The 16,277-nt window shown below is 39.0% G+C and overlaps 1 protein-coding gene across 7 annotated transcripts in view; it reads left to right on the forward strand.

Annotated features, from left to right (window-relative positions):
* Positions 1-14,988, forward strand: part of LOC115450732 (reticulon-1-A) — a 56,764-nt gene extending 41,776 nt beyond the window's left edge. For 6 of the 7 annotated variants that reach the window (XM_030178816.2, XM_030178817.2, XM_030178823.2 and 3 more), the window contains 5 exons: positions 8,361-8,568; positions 12,199-12,300; positions 13,451-13,557; positions 13,891-13,996; positions 14,777-14,988. In XM_030178816.2, the coding sequence (XP_030034676.1) occupies positions 8,361-8,568; positions 12,199-12,300; positions 13,451-13,557; positions 13,891-13,996; positions 14,777-14,831 (578 nt within the window). In that variant the 3' untranslated portion in view covers positions 14,832-14,988. Of the gene's footprint in view, positions 1-6,769; positions 6,973-8,360; positions 8,569-12,198; positions 12,301-13,450; positions 13,558-13,890; positions 13,997-14,776 lie in introns of those variants that run through there. The other variant, XM_030178819.2, reaches the window with a different exon arrangement.
* The last annotated feature ends 1,289 nt before the right edge of the window (positions 14,989-16,277 follow it).

The raw sequence follows: 16,277 nt of genomic DNA on the forward strand, positions 1-16,277 counted from the left end.
TTTTGATTGAGTTTAGACTTATAGTTAGGTTGACAAAGTATTTATATAATTAATTATAAAATTCCACTTAAGTATTAATTACAAATGTATATTATGGATCAGTCTTTTATGTATTTGATAATTATAATTACAGATTTGCTGAAAGGCAAACGGTTCTAGCAAATTCGCCTTCATCCGTAATAATTCTATTATAGAATCGGGCAAAGGAGTTAGATGAGCTAGACCATCCGGCGGTTTTCCGAATGATATCGATATTTAAACCAGCGAGATTAGCAGCTGACGTGGACGCGTGTCGGGTGCTGTGAGCACCGAACACGTCAATGTTAACGCCGCTCTCGTACAGTACTTGTTTCACCCATCTACTGAGGGACTGAGTGGTGGCAGCTTTGTGTGGCCGTCTGTAGGTTAGCAAAAGATTATTCGTGTTCTCAGGTCGAATATTACTTGTGAAAGAAATATAATCTGAGAGTGCGGTCGCAGGACAAATACTTGTATTCTCTCTAAAGTAAGGTAAGAATAGAGTAGGTTGCTGCCTACCTGGTGCGGAAGTTTTAATTATATCTGTAATTTTAATCTTCGCACCATCTCGTGAATACGATACGTTTTCGAGTTTAATGAGCGAAAAAGTTTGCATTCTGTGGGCAGTACATATTGCTAGCAAGATAACAAGTTTTTAGTAATTTTTCCAGTGATATCTCGCTATTGGGAAACCAAGTTGATACTAAGTTTAGGACTAGTTGAGGATCCCACGTATTATGGTATTTAGGCTTAGTGGGTCTTAATTTATATGCGCCTTTCAGGAGACGTTTTACAAGACTGTCTGAGCCTATGTTATTATGTAACACGGCTGATAATGCCGACCGATATGTGTTTAGACTTCCATAAGCGCAACCATTATTAAACTGTTTTGTTAAAAAGGTGAGAACAGATGGTATTGATGGATCCATTACTTCTATCTTATTAGCCATACAAAATTGCCACCAAACCTTTAAACACGAATTATACTGTTTAATTGTGCTGTCCGAGAACGATGCTAGCATCAGTGTTGACGATTCTGTGCAAGCGCCGTGCCGAATGAACGCCCGCCGGAGAGCCTCGCGACACCCAGGGTAAGGTTCTTGTGTAAGGGATGGTGATCTCTGAAATGTGATTGTAAGAGATATTTGTTAGGGTTCAAATAAAGCACATCTGAGACTATCAGGTTCTGCAAGAGAGGGAACCAAGGTTGTGATGGCCAATAAGGGTAGACCAATATACCGTTGGCATCATCGTCGATGATTTTTCTTAGACATCTTAGAATAAGAGAAAAAGGTGGAAAAGCATAAAAGTAGTCTAAGTTCCAATTAAGTGTGAAAGCATCTACGGCTACAGCATCAGGGTCCTGTTTCCATGAAACGAATTTCGGACACTTGGCATTTTCTCGTGATGCAAAGAGATCAATTTTTGGTAGTCCAAAATGACGTATAATGTCTTTAAATGCGTTATCGGAGAGAGACCATTCCGTGTCGGGGTTTACTGCTCTAGAAGCGGCATCAGCCTTATTTTCTTTAGTATTTACATATGAAGCAAATATCCAGATATTTCTTTGTTCACACCATTGCCAAAGACTTCTAGCTAAGTTGTTTAGGTGTGCATGTTGTACCCCACCCATACGATTTATATAACTTATAGCGGTTGTATTATCGATACGAAGTAATATGGCACAGTTTCTAAGTTCATTAGCGAAAGATTTTAATCCCAAGAACGCTGCCATTAGTTCTAAATAATTAATGTGATGTATTTTTCTGTGTCTTTCCACCTACCGCTTCTTTTGGCGTCATTGGAGACGGCCCCAACCTGAGCGTGAAGCGTCAGTATAAATTCCGATGTCGTAATTTGGCTGTCTTATGAAGTTAACTGTAGTTTGAATATTCCTAGACCACCAGTGCAGATCTTTTAAAATAACTTTAGATGGTGTGATTTTTGTATCATAATTACCATATTTTAATAAACTTAAGTATTTTTGTTGTTCTAAAATCTTAGTATACATCCATCCATATTTAACCGCAGGGCAAGCAGAGATCAAGACGCCAATAAGTTGTGAAAATTCACGAATAGAACATAAAGGAAGTTTTGAGAACTTTATTATTAGCCCCATAATTTTACTTCGCTTATCGGGGGGTAGACACAAATTTAGACTTATTGCATCGTAGTTGAATCCTAAAAACTTGCAAGTGTGCCTAGGAGTTAAATTGCTCTTGTCATAATTTATGACAAACCCTAGGCATTTAAGTAAGTTTAATGTTTCCTTAACATTTATATAGCACTGTTGGTAGGTATCTCCGATGCACAGAATATCGTCTAATTAAACACCGATGTATGACCGCGGTGTCTTAGGTATCCTATGGCCTCTCTCATGATTTTTAGTAAAAACTCGCGGGGCAACGGATAATCCGAATGGCATGCCTGAGAACTCATACGTTACGATTTTAGTTGAATTATGTGGTTGAAACTGGAATCTTAAATATTTACGGTCCGCAAGTCGGATTGGTATCAGAAAGTAAGCGTCTTTTAAGTCGATGGTAGCTAAATATCCCCTGCGGGGTATAAGTTTGCATGCCGTTCTGTAATCCTCCATTTTGAAATGGTCGTTTTGGACAAACCTATTCAGCGGTTTCAAATTTAATATAAAACGTTTTTCACCGTTTGGCTTTGGGGTGAAAATATATTAGATATAAATTGGTCCTTTTGTATCTTTGCACTTCGAGATAACTCCTAGCTTTTTAATTTGTTTATTGCTATCAATAAGTCTAGTTTTTCTGCACGAGAAAAGTTATTTTGTGGCCTAAAACACTGTCTAACAGGTGTTTTAAAAGGAATTACATATCCATATCTTATCCAATCAAGGATGACACTATTACTTGTAACTTTTGTCCAACAATCATAAAAATGGGTAAGTCTACCCGCATGTACCTGCGCTAGCGGCGATTGAGAGCCGATGCACGTGGTCTGTCCTGCGGTGCTGCTCGATGCGATTGCGTTGGTGTCGTCGCATAAGAGCGCCGAGTTCCCGTTGTCAGCGGCCTCCTGTAGCCTCCCTCGCCCCCTGTTCGCTGACGGGTAACGAGGAGGCGCAGACCAGTCTTCCCCTGAAGAGATGTAGGTCGAGCGCTAGACGGGACAACTGTGGATTTTTGGGGCTTAACAGCAGGTTTTTTAATTAACTGACCCTGTTTTCAATGGCCTTTGCGGCCTTTATTTTTTCCGACAGCGACGCACCGAACAAGGTTTCGTCCCTTTCGGTGTCTACTATCATGTGTAGTATGGATTTATCTAGACTAGGAGTAATAAGTTTTATTCTATTTGCCGTAGCTTGGTTATGGGAGTCACATAGCAAACGGCAGCCGTTGCTGAGGTGTTTTAATGCTTCCAATTTATCATTACTATTGAGAAGGATATTCATACCCTTACTGATGGCTGAAATACCCACACCAAGTTGATTTTGAGTTGCGGCCACGGTCTTGTCACGGTTACGCACCATATCTGGCACGGCGGCAGAGATCTCTGCGTTTAGTTTTGGCGCTTGAAGAAGTTTACAATTCCCCGGTATCAAATAATCTTTCAATATTTTTTCTTTGTTTTCTTTCAGCATACCCCTTCTCAATAGAGGTAGCCACAGATTTGATAAATTGCTATGTATATTATCGCCAAACTCCGGAATGTCAGATGTTGATTCTCCTAGAGCCGTTAAGAGCTCAGGGTCCAGTTCATCGTTTTCATCGAGTGTGGGTTCCGGCTGGTTCGTTTGGGTTGCAAGTGGCATCTCAGGGTCTTGTGGAATATCTGGTGCCGTTGGTTCCTCCATCGAATTATCGTGGTCGTTAGCCACCAACTCCGGATCTTCATTGTCTAAAAATGCAATGAGGAATTTACATTTGAGTCGTAGGGTAGTTGAAGAAAAATTAATCTGGGCTATAGCCGTATACGGCCGCATTTTGCAGTGGCACGATACAACTGATTTCAGTTTGTTCGTATTTACTGCTATATAATCATCGTTGAAGACTCGCGGTCAACCCCGATGCAGCAAACATTAATTATTATATGTAGTTTGTTTCGTTTCAACAATGTCAGAGTTATTAACTCGCGGTTAATCCCAAAGCATTTTGAAACGCATATTTTAGAGCCACATACATTCACTTTTCACCAATATAAAATCGTACCTTCAATGTTGAGATCGCCAGAAAATATAGTTTTCTTTCGATTTTCTCGTTCTTCTAATTTTCGGATTTTTCTTGTATAATGTTCAATACGAGACTGCGCGCTCCTCTTTGGCATTGTAATAATAATTTTAATGCGAAGCGCGTGTGCGAGTGCTACCGAGCACAACAGAGGAATGAGCTCGAGGCTTCAGAATACCGGACGAGGTAGGGAAGGGTAAACCGGAAACATTATTATTTAGTTTTTTATGTTACCTACTCTAAAAATTGTGCGGTGTTACCTGGTAAATAGGGGGTACTACATGGTATTCAGATCATATCTGAAGAATGAAGCGAGGAAATATAATCTATATAAGATACGGTCAAATAGTTTATTATTTTTTTCATCCACCACCTGTAGGGACTCCACACTCTGAATAGTCGCCTGTCATGCTTAAGCCCGCATTAACAACGTAGCATAGTGTTAAAAGACTCACTGAAAATGACTGCTATTCTAAGAGCGTTAATTGTAGACAATTATTAGAAAACCTAAATAGATTGTGCAACCTGACCAAGCCTCACACACTCCTTTATACTGGTAGAGTCCACACAAACGGCATTATTTACAGCACTGACCGAAACAACATGTCCGCGCAGTTAAAGCCTGATACTGGTTTGATCTAAATGTCAGCGAGGAGTGGCCCGTGACTCAAGTTCCTTATGAATGTTGGCAGTTACTTTTAAGATGTTATCCTTAAATTCGTATATTTGGTCTCAGCACGGAGATACTCAATTAATCAGGTATACTCTTCAATTTATTTCAGTTATATATTATGTTATTGAAAAGATTAGCCCATTCTGATTTTATGCCCCTTAAGATGACTAGTCCGTGTCCATTTTATAAATTTGAGAATAGGCAATATTATTCAGCTGTACCTTATTAACAGATTTCCTCAATAATTTTCTTAGTATCGAAGACGCAATAATTTTTATAAACTGGGTCCAAGTACCCACACTTGCTGACATTGAACATGTGGATTTGTATTCCAAATATATGCGCAGGTAAATACCAAAAGTGACATTTTGTATCGATTACATATACATTTTAGTAAAAAAACTGTGCTGATTATATTTTAAATTAATTCGTGGGAATATAATGTTTATTTAGCTAACTTGTTTATTAAGATCGTTATTGGGTGTGGAGCCCACGTGCGCACGCGTGCTATGTGGGCCGGAGAGGGCAGGAGAGGACGTGAGAGGAGGGTATCAGTTATCGCGCACAAGGACGCGGTGACCATGAATCCCCGAGATCAGTGTTTAGAATTATTAAACGCGGTCGTCGACCCCGCCACTGCGCACTCTACAGTCTACATGTTTGTGACTCATCGCTTTAAGCCATGTAATACCACATGCATTCATGCTACATAATTATTGAACAAAGATTTTGTCACGGATCCTAACTCGTAAGACTAATCTCTATCACCTATTGTTCGTTGCGTAACACCAGTGACTAGCTTTAATTTTATACAAACTCTTTCGAATGTCTGAATTTGCGGCGTATTATAACTTAATTCATCCGTCCCATCTTTCGGCCCGCATGCACCACGAGGATACCTTAGGGTCCGAAAGTTAATTATTTTAAAATATATTTAACTTAAAACAGAAACATTTTCTCGAACCTTTGGTTGTTGTTATTCATTATTCGGAGCGCGCTCGCTGTAGATGACTCCAGACGTGATTTGCATGTTGTTGTGCTCGAAAGACTCCGATTCGATATTACTTTTATTCAAATATTGTATAATTTTAACAATTTTCCTTTTATTTATCAGATTTTTATTGTTTTGGTATACTCTGTTTTTTATATTTTCTACAAAGTCCAATGTCTATACAATTACATCAATCTACATGAAGGGATAATATCTACTGCCTGAAATGTAAACGTTGGATAATCTAAATCTATAGCCTATAGAATTTACTATTAAAATAAAGCGTGCTTAAAAGCTAGTAAACAAATAAACGTGATTGTGGCGCTGGATTAAGACAATATCGTGAAGTTATCAGCGCCGCCGTCCGAGTTCAGTGCCTTTGACCACCGGCCGCTCGATAGCAGCCGTCTTTCATTCGATTAATCGTTTTGTTCGACTCACTGACCCCTGATAAGTTACAGTGTTGCTGTAGTGCAAACATGTCGCTAAGGGTTGCGGTTTATATCATAAATATTAGCGACCCTGGTCTATCCTGTGTTGACATTTACTACCCTTTCACTAAACACAAAGCCTGAACTGTCTCTTCTCTTCTAAATATAGTAAAATGTCACTATATCAGTTTTATTTCGAAATGCTGTGCAATATTTTCGTGTTTCTACTTGTATCTTCACAATTTTCATTGTGATTTGTCAGTTTCTGTCTTGTCAAAACCTTGGCTGGGCATCGCGAATAATGAATATTTTTAAAGGCATTCTAAATTGGAAGAACTGATTTAAACTGGTGTTCTAGCCTTGAATGAAATCGCCACGGAGTGGCTACATAGTTAAAAAGCTACGTGCAACTAAAAAGTCTAGTCATATCCGGATTTATACTATAGCTTGGCAACCCTAGATAAATCGATGGTGTGGCACAATCGATAGTGCGCGGTCGCAACGTCGTGGCCGCGCCGCCGCGCTGCGCCGGTGACGTGTGTAGAAAGGCTGCCATCGTGGCGGCGCGCGCGCACCTCGCTCACTCCGCCACCATGGCCCGTCCCAGACAGTCGCCGCGACACGCTGCACAGTACGTGGAGCTGCCTCCTCGCGGTCCAGGTAACCTGCGCGACATTGCCCCTGTGATCCTGTTACGGCGCGATTCTTGAACCCGTCCATTGCCTCTGCCGACGTAGACGCACCCGGTGCATCAACACCTCATCCATCGTCATTTTTGAACATATTGTGAATTAAAACTTTCGTATTTTACTTCATAAATTAAATTTACGTTGGTGTTGTGTGATGAAGTATTAAACGAGTGCAGTAATCGTGTCGGACGCCGCTCCTCCGTGTCCTGTGACCGGCCGCAAGTCGCTGATCGTTCGTGCGTTAACGCGCAGTATGCAAATTGCTTTCTTTATTTTATCACTTAACTTATCCATTTTGTCGGAATGTTGACGAGTTGCTCGTAAATAGAATGATTGTAAAGCTCGTGTCACGTACGGCGGGTCTCGGAGCTAGCGCACTTCGCCTGCGCGCCGCAGATTGTGTCACACGTTCCCTACACTATTACCATACGTGATCTAACCTCTGCAGCGGTGTGCGGGGAGCCCGACCTGCCTAGTGCCCTGAGGCCAGTTTACACTTATATTCTTACCATATGCTGTAAATTTTCATTCATGTTCATCAGTTTTATACAAAATCAATATCTACTCCCGAATATCGAAATGTGTAGGTATCTGAAAAAAAACAACTTATGCAAAAGTAATTTATATAGTTTTTAATTCTATTTATTTTATATTATTTCGATTTTAAATTATTTATTTAGGAAAGTGTGTGCTCTGCATGGTATGTGTATAGTTTATGATAGCTCCGTCCGCACTCGCCCCGAGCCCGAGTTCACGGCAGTGCAGAGCGCTTTGTTTATCCGTGCCACCACTTTCCCTCGAGCGGACATTAAACCAGTTGTCACTCATGTTGACGCATCAGAACCTGTTCCCGGAGCTTCCACATCGCCCACCTTCATTCCGAAACGCATATTTATCGCAAACACATTGTAAACAAACGAACCAGCGGTTTTGGTAGTGCAGTTCTGGTTTAACGTTTATAACATCCCATATTAAAACTATTGTTGATGGACTATTAAAGCTCGTTGTGAAATGTTGAATAACATTTTTACTTGCACTTTGTATCGATGTAGTGCTTTTAGATCGTTTGACCGCAAAACGAACAGGCTGTTGATCAGTAGGTACAATTTCTCGTAAATACCCGCATTACATATGCTATCGTGGGCGGGTTGGAAAAGAGATGAATTGAGGAAAAAAATGATTGGGTAGGAGGTTTTTAGTTCCCCGTGTTCTTGCGATCAAAGTAATACGTACATCAAAGCTACAGAGGTACACCTCTCATCAATACAATGGTGCTATTACGATCTCACAATGTTGTATATAGTGAATGATGTATAATTGTTAGTGGCTGTATCTCACGCTGAAGTTGTTGTGTTGCAGTGGAGTCGCTGATATACTGGCGGTCGGCCGGGCGGTCGGGCGCGGCGCTGGGCGCGGGGCTGGCGCTGCTGGTGGCGCTGGCGTGCTGCTCGGTGGTGTCGGTGCTCGCGTACGCCTCGCTGCTCGCGCTCTCCGCCGCCGTCGCCTTCCGCATATACAAGAATGTGCTGCAGGCCGTGCAGAAAACTAACGACGGACATCCATTCAAGTAAGCTTATATATACTACAAGTTAGATATTTGGAGGTGGCCAAAATAAGTTGGTATGTTGGAAACAGCAGTGGCGATAGAATTGTGAATGAACTACATTTTAGTAGAGGGGCGTTAGTGTAACGGACGCATAGTGAAACTAAACTTAATAGTAGGACCAATTAGTAGGAGTATGATATATATAAATACACCTAACAATCCATACTACGATACATCATACAAGTCTTGTGGCTAACACACCCATACAGGGTCATAATTTTGTCAGTGCGGAATCGAATACACAATCCCTCGATTCAAATTTAGCTCATCACCCACAGCATCATTGAGGCTGTCGTTTTTTTTATTACAATACTACCGTTATGTATACCCGTCTTGTCTCCTTTCACAAATTTATTATACCTTAGAAACATTTCTAAATCCGCGCTCGGCTGATTGTACGCGCCGTACGCTGTCCAACACTTACACTGATGCCTTTCACTGGACTTCAGACATTGTTTCCTGATTTAGATTTATCTGTACGTGAGAAAATCCATTAGAAAATATGTTATCAGTTATCCATATCTTGGCTTAAACATTGTTCGCAAACTCTTGTCCAACGATAAATATCCAGAGGGTTTTTGATGAAGGAATTTCTTTTTTTATGTATTACTCACATTTTATTTAAATAACAAAAAACTATTTTGAAGAGGTGCTGGCACTCCTGTGTTATAACATACGACTTGCCATCACTCACATTTCCCGACAGAAGTAACTTCGTAATTATTTTTTTCTGAAGTTGTGTGTTATCGTTGTGTTTCTTAGAAAATTGCGTAGTTATAGACGAACACTGAACACTGGACGTATTTGCTGAATTCATTAGTGATTTTATATTTATTTTACATATTAACGAAATTAGATCCATCGTTATAAAGACGTCTGGTCCCTTAAAAGTTTTTGTATCAAGTATTGTACATAGTAACATGCCAAAATTTGCCGATCAAGATAAAATTACTTTAAAATTGTTATTTTTGTTTACTGTCATTTTCACCTATTGCAACATGATGTGTAAAATGAAAATCGATAAAGTTGACATGTAAAACTGGTCAAAACAAAATTTAGACGATTGTAATATTCATCATTAATTAGCAAGATATTTAGTGTTTGTATAGCAATTTTTACTAGAAGGTGGAGGTGTGATGACGTAATCGATTACTCACACTTGTATGCAGACACAGCAGCACACAGCAGTTACGTACTGTGTATGTGCGCGCGTGTATCTATGCCCACACGTGCCCAACAATATAGCCATGTGCGTGTGACGCGACACGAGAAGCCATACATTTATTTTATTGATCTTGCTACATTGAATCATGTTCCTTGTGGAAAATAGACAGTTATGTCGCAGAAATTACAGGTCGTCGCAGATTCCAAACGTATATTAAATTTTACACACTTTAAAGTTGCGAATGGAGACGATATTCGAACAGAAAATAAATTTAACTGGACAGGTACAAGAGAAATTGTTTGAAGTATGTAAAGGCGACCAGATCACAGGGATGCCCAATAGCTTCCAAAATATTTGGAACATCCTTGCACGGTGTAGAGAGCACGGCGCTCGTGATTGGCACTTTGGATATTAAAGATGACAGCTTCCCAAATGTTTGCAGAGCTGAGACGGAGCGTAAACAAACGCTGGCTCTGCTGTGAGTCGCCGGGCCACGACGTAGATATAGCAGAGACCGATAAAAATTATGACTATGCTTATTAGACTGTGTATTAGCAGTAGGTTTTAAAGATAATTATTATAATCTCGTACGTTATACATAACTGATAACCTACGCAATTATAGTTTGGATGGGAATGGTATATTTGGAATAACTATTGTGTAGACACAAACATCATATTTTTGTCGTCCAGGTGTGTTTGACAAGACATTCGTTCATAATATAATGTATTACTTTTCCTACTATATCCGTAGGCGTCGGGGTCTGCCAAAATAGTTGTACTATCATAATTACAAAATGTTCAATAGTGACGAAGACTGAATTCATGAGATGACGCAGTATGCAGTTTAACGTTTGTTGCAGTTTGCACTGTATTCAACTAGTATCATTTGATATTGAATATAGATTAAAGTCACAAACTTCAATTTATTTACAGATATCAAATTTGATTTAATAATATAAATATCAATATCAAAATGTATAGGAATAATAAATAGTGTTATACCTAGATACTAACAAAAATATATGGCTCGTTTTCTCTTCTGTTGCACTTGCCTAATATATTATTACTGTAATTTTGCTATTGTTCCAGTTTCCCGTATGTCGTTATGTAATGTCTCCATTGATATTGCTTCTCAAATTTTTCCTCATTAAAACTTTTAATCATTGAGACCTTATCATGAAAATGCTGGGCACATAATTAAATAGCTCTAGGCATACTATACGAATTAAATAGATTTACAAAGTAATGTGAGCATCCGTGTGAATGTCAGGAGGTCGGATCTCCGCATCGAGACAAGCGTTATAAATAAGTAATATATTAATTAATATTTAATTGTTTTGTATTTCTGACTTAATATATAAGGTTCGTTATTTTATTTCAACAAATATATATATTTACTATAATATATTAAAGTTCCGTTTATGTTGACACTTGATTGACAGGCCGTGTCGGATGTATTCGGACACCTAGCATTTTCAGGCCGTTTGATGCGGTGGCACTATAAAAGTATTTTTTACGCACGGCTCGTGTTACAAAATGGATGTTGCGTTAGTTGCGTGTGTAATGGACTCGTATTTAATAAAATAATTTTACATTGGGTTAGTTGCTGTTATGATTATTGTTGTATTTGTACCTATGTAGCAATTATTACTCAAAAATCGCAGGGCGCTTTCGAGTATTGAAAGTCAATCGTGGTTATTTCTAAAGTCAGTAAATCTGTCGTTACACTAACGATTCTTAGTTAGTGACACCGTGTAGGTGGAGTGGCGGTGTCGACTCTACCGTCCGACCACGCTGATACATGCTATTGACAATATTAAGGAGGGGTCCTTGAGGATACGGCCCTGGACAATTTGTTACATATATGTAGCGGCGCGCGAGTTACGGACGGGAATATTTAAGAATAATATCTTTAAAACATCAATTTTAGATCCTCTTTTTTTTTAGCGGCATTTTTATTATAAATTGAACGAAACAATATCCATATTATAAAAAAATATTTAATTAAAGCAAAAATAACATATTGGCAGAAATATGATGTTTAATTTCTTCCTTTATGTTTCGAATAGATAGCTTTGAGAAATACGGTTAACGCGTCGTTTTCTAATAGGATCTTAAGTTCACTGATTCATAGAAAATACTCTATTGTGTATGGCTTATACTTGAAAGTAAGGTTTTTTTAGAATTAAATGGGGTTTTGTATATATATGGGTTTTATATTGTTTTGTAAAAACGATATTGCATAGTTATTTCGGAAAATTCGACATTATGTTCCAGCCTTCCTCTGAAGTAAGCAAGCTGTAAATATACCGTATGTCCCATAGCTTAGGTACATTATTCAATAGCCTCTTTTCATATGACGTTGTTTTACAACAGGATGTAGATGTAGTTTGGATATTAACGTGTGTGTGGCGGTCATTGCAGATGGTTGTTGGAGAAGGACGTGAGCGTGTCGGCGGAGCGCGCGCAGTCGCTGGCGGCCGCCGCCACCGCGCATCTCAACGCCGCCGTCGCTGAGCTGCGCAGGTACGCACCACACACCACACACCACGCATCACATTACTCGTTTCTTTATACAGACACGGACGCCACTGCGTCTAATGGTATATGGAGTTTGGTTGAGAGAGAGTGTCAACTGACGAGAGAGAATACTCTTCGCCAAGTGACTTGGTTGAATGGGACTCAAATTCGAAATTATTTTGTTAACGCATCACGTTGAAGAATGTATTTTTTCGCGTAGTGATCGGTTAGTTGTTATTAAAATAGTTCATTTAGGCATTACGAGTAATATTGGGAAGTTCTAGAGTAAAAGTGCTAGTCAAGTATTAGCCTCATTCGGACGGAGCAATTATTGCCAGCAAAATATATATCAAAAGTATACGTAGGATGAGGCAGTTGAAATTATTTGTAATTATAAATTAATTACTGATTGACTGGGCTGGATTAGTTTTACTCTATTATAATAATCTATTAGTTGACTGTATTTCGCATTTTAAATGCATGCGAGATAGTATTTTGTAATTTGTATTGTAATTAAAGCAATGCATGTATTATGCCCAGCTCTGCGTATACAACAATGCGGGTGAGAATAAAATTGATTCGCCATTGCGCATGGTCATACGGGGTAACTTTTTAAAGAAATTATTGCATACGATTATGGATAGCAATGATTGATCCGTCTAAACGAGGCTTCATGATTTACTTCGGTCGCCTTGTGTACACTGTAAACCAATTAAGTAAGCTGGTATACGCTGAACATAGAAAAACGGTGGCCGATATTAGCAAATATTTCATAAGCTTGCACTGTAATTACCAAATATTGTTAAATATACTCTAATTAAAATTTTTGTAGACGTCGGTAAAAACGGGTATTCCAAAGTTCATACTCCGTACAAACTTCCATACTGAATGTCTATCTTTGTTTTATGTTTTCACGCTAAATTATTTAATGGATTGTGATGAAATTTAAATTTAGTACGAAGTAAGCTTGAACGATAGTAAACACTAATACGAGCTGTTTTTAATCCCGGAACAATACGTAGACCTTTTTTGTGGTAAATGTTTATGTTGCGGTCGGAGCCGCGAGGTTCATACGTTTTAAACACAATTACTGAGTAACAATAAAATAATCGGTCACAATTCTGCGGTGTAAGTGATGTCGTATTCGTTTTGGCAGACTGTTCCTGGTGGAGGATCTGGTGGACTCGCTGAAGTTCGGCGTGCTGCTGTGGTGCCTCACGTACGTGGGCGCCTGCTTCAACGGCATCACGCTCATCATACTCGGTGCGTGAAACTACACTCATTACGAATAATAAATATAATACTCTTAAAGGAAAACAATGGTGAACTAGTTTAAGGTAAATTATGGTCGCCGCCCATGAACATTCATTAAAATAGCATGTCAAGAAAAGGAGGGGCACGTTACTTATTGCAAAGATAAAGAATGAGACTTAAAGAGGTAAGGCTGTCACTTCATACTGACAAGGTGTTCCAGAGGTATCATTTCAAAAGAACCGACGGCGAAAACTTATGGATAGTCTATATTAATACAAAGTTTTCAGAAACTGAAAATTTAAATATTATAAGTAAATTGACGCGCGTTTCCTTGTGTTGCAGGGTGGATAGCGCTGTTCACTCTTCCCAAAGCGTACGAGATGAACAAAGCGCAAGTGGATGCGAACCTTGAACTGGCTCGCGCCAAGATCAACGAGATCTCAGCTAAGTGAGTATCCACGAGGGCGAGAGTTAGGACAAGAACTGACACTCTTCTGCTTATATCCTAGGCTTGCATAAACTTAGGATAGGTTTGAAAATGTCTATAAAACAAGTTTTTGAGTAACATCGAAATTTTTATCATCTTCACAATATTATTTTGTTTTCAAGTTCCATGTTACTTGAATTTTGGGACTTTATAGGTTATTTTTCTTTATTTTAATAATATTTATTTATGGATACATTGTGCCCCTACATTAAAGTCAGAGCAAAAATTTCCGATGGGAAGTGATTTTGAAAGTCAAATTTACTGATGCGCAAAATTAATAGTTAAGGGAATACATGAACTGAAAATATAACTGCTACCTTTCGATTGATATCGAAAATTTACTAATTAGAATAAAGTTTATAAGACATGCCTACACATTCCTTTTTTCGACTGGTATATTGTAGTCATTATTCCGAAGTTAGGAATTTACGTTAATTGAAATCAAACGTAACAGCGGCAAATATGCGCTTATTATGAATTCTCTGTCCTTTGATTTTGATTTGGGGATTTGAAAACATCTATCACTCTTAGAATAAACACACCTTATTCTTCCGTAATGGCGTATGTTTCAATCACCAAATAAGTTTTATTCATAACAGAAAGCAGGAACAAATTAACAATTAGTCTATTTATTTAGAATGATGTTTCTTTCCTGTTCAGTTTATTTGAGGAATAACTTTGTCTGACAATAATATATATTGATGGCTACAGTGTCTCTCATGTATAACGTGGTGTGTGCAGGGTGCGCGCGGCCGTGCCGCTGGGCCGCAAGGCGGACAGCGACAAGGACAAGTAGGCGCCACGCCGGGGGACTGCACTCGCTGTTTGTTATATTTATTATTACTGTACCATTAAATAAAACCACTTACGTGTAAAGCTTTATGAGACGAATCATGCGGAGATTATTGTATTGCTTTTTGAAATTTTAAATTAAAATAACTGTCGAACCGATCTCCACCGTTGTTTTATTGTACTCTGTACACGAACCCTCTGTTGGTACTGTATACTAATTAAACATTAAAAATATGGTATACATTATATACCATGGTGATTATGGTAAGGATATAAGACAAAATATATAATTTGGATACCTCAACATTTTAAGCTTAAAATACTGGGACATTTACCAATCATATCCAGTTATGTCTGAGAAATTACGGGTTCTTTATCGACCGGATCTGACCATCTTTAGTAACAGAATCTCCAGAAACTTATAGCGACTTTAAACGATCTCACATCGATTATAATCTGTGGGATAATAATATCGCTAGAGAAAAATTATATCTTCGTGCTGGAGATTATTTTTTTTCAATATAGGGAAACACATATGTTATGGACTTTTGCCGAACTCACCGATAAATCATTCTACGGATCAAAACCCCGCCTTACCACACGACGTATAACAAAAGTTGCGGCGTGAGGAGTGCAACCCTTGCAGGCATCGGCACTTTAACAGAACGTCTCACTATCCAAGAAATTAGACCTCGATAAGATCACATGGGTGCATGCTATAACTACTGCATGCTAATCTCTCGGGTAGGTATTACTTACTAGGTTGGTAGAGAGATGCACGCTCGCCGCTTACAGGTCCGGTTAATTGTAGTATACAAAACTTCACTAACAAACTTGGTCTTAACTGGAAGAAGGTTACATTTATTTTGCTCTAACGTTTTCTTAACACGCCTAAACTTTTAAAAATATTACTGTAACTGAAAAACTTTAAGTGGGGCAAGCATTAACAAGAAAATTTTAAGTGAAGCAAAAATCGAGTAAAACAAATTAGAGCGTACATCTTTGTGCTTCTCAGCGAAATTGTTTTCTTAACGTCATATGTTTACGCTATATGAGGTCGGAGGTCTTCTCTCCGACGTTTGTTGCGAGAAGGTTGGTCATCATAGTCAGTCAGTCATATGGATCGCTCCCCCTCTCTCCGCCGCCTCTTTTGGGGATATGGCTTGTGCGCAAAACGAGGCAACCGAGTTCCATCCATCTGCATTATCGGTCATGGCTAAGTTGTTGCGAGGTGAATTCCATGCGGGACAAACGGCCAAAGTGTGTAGTGCTAACTGCTAATTGACGAATCCGACAGATATTCCTCGAAGCAGCCGAGAATCAAGACCCGAAAATATCTATGTCGTTCTAATGGTCAGGCTATGGTGCCGCCTCCAATACCCATATACATATAAGTATTATAATTCTCTCTGTCCGAAGTCCGAAACCTCTGGCTGGAAACTAGCCATTT

The sequence above is a fragment of the Manduca sexta genome, chromosome 24 (assembly GCF_014839805.1).
Source record: "Manduca sexta isolate Smith_Timp_Sample1 chromosome 24, JHU_Msex_v1.0, whole genome shotgun sequence".
Classification (NCBI taxonomy): Eukaryota; Metazoa; Arthropoda; class Insecta; order Lepidoptera; family Sphingidae; genus Manduca; species Manduca sexta.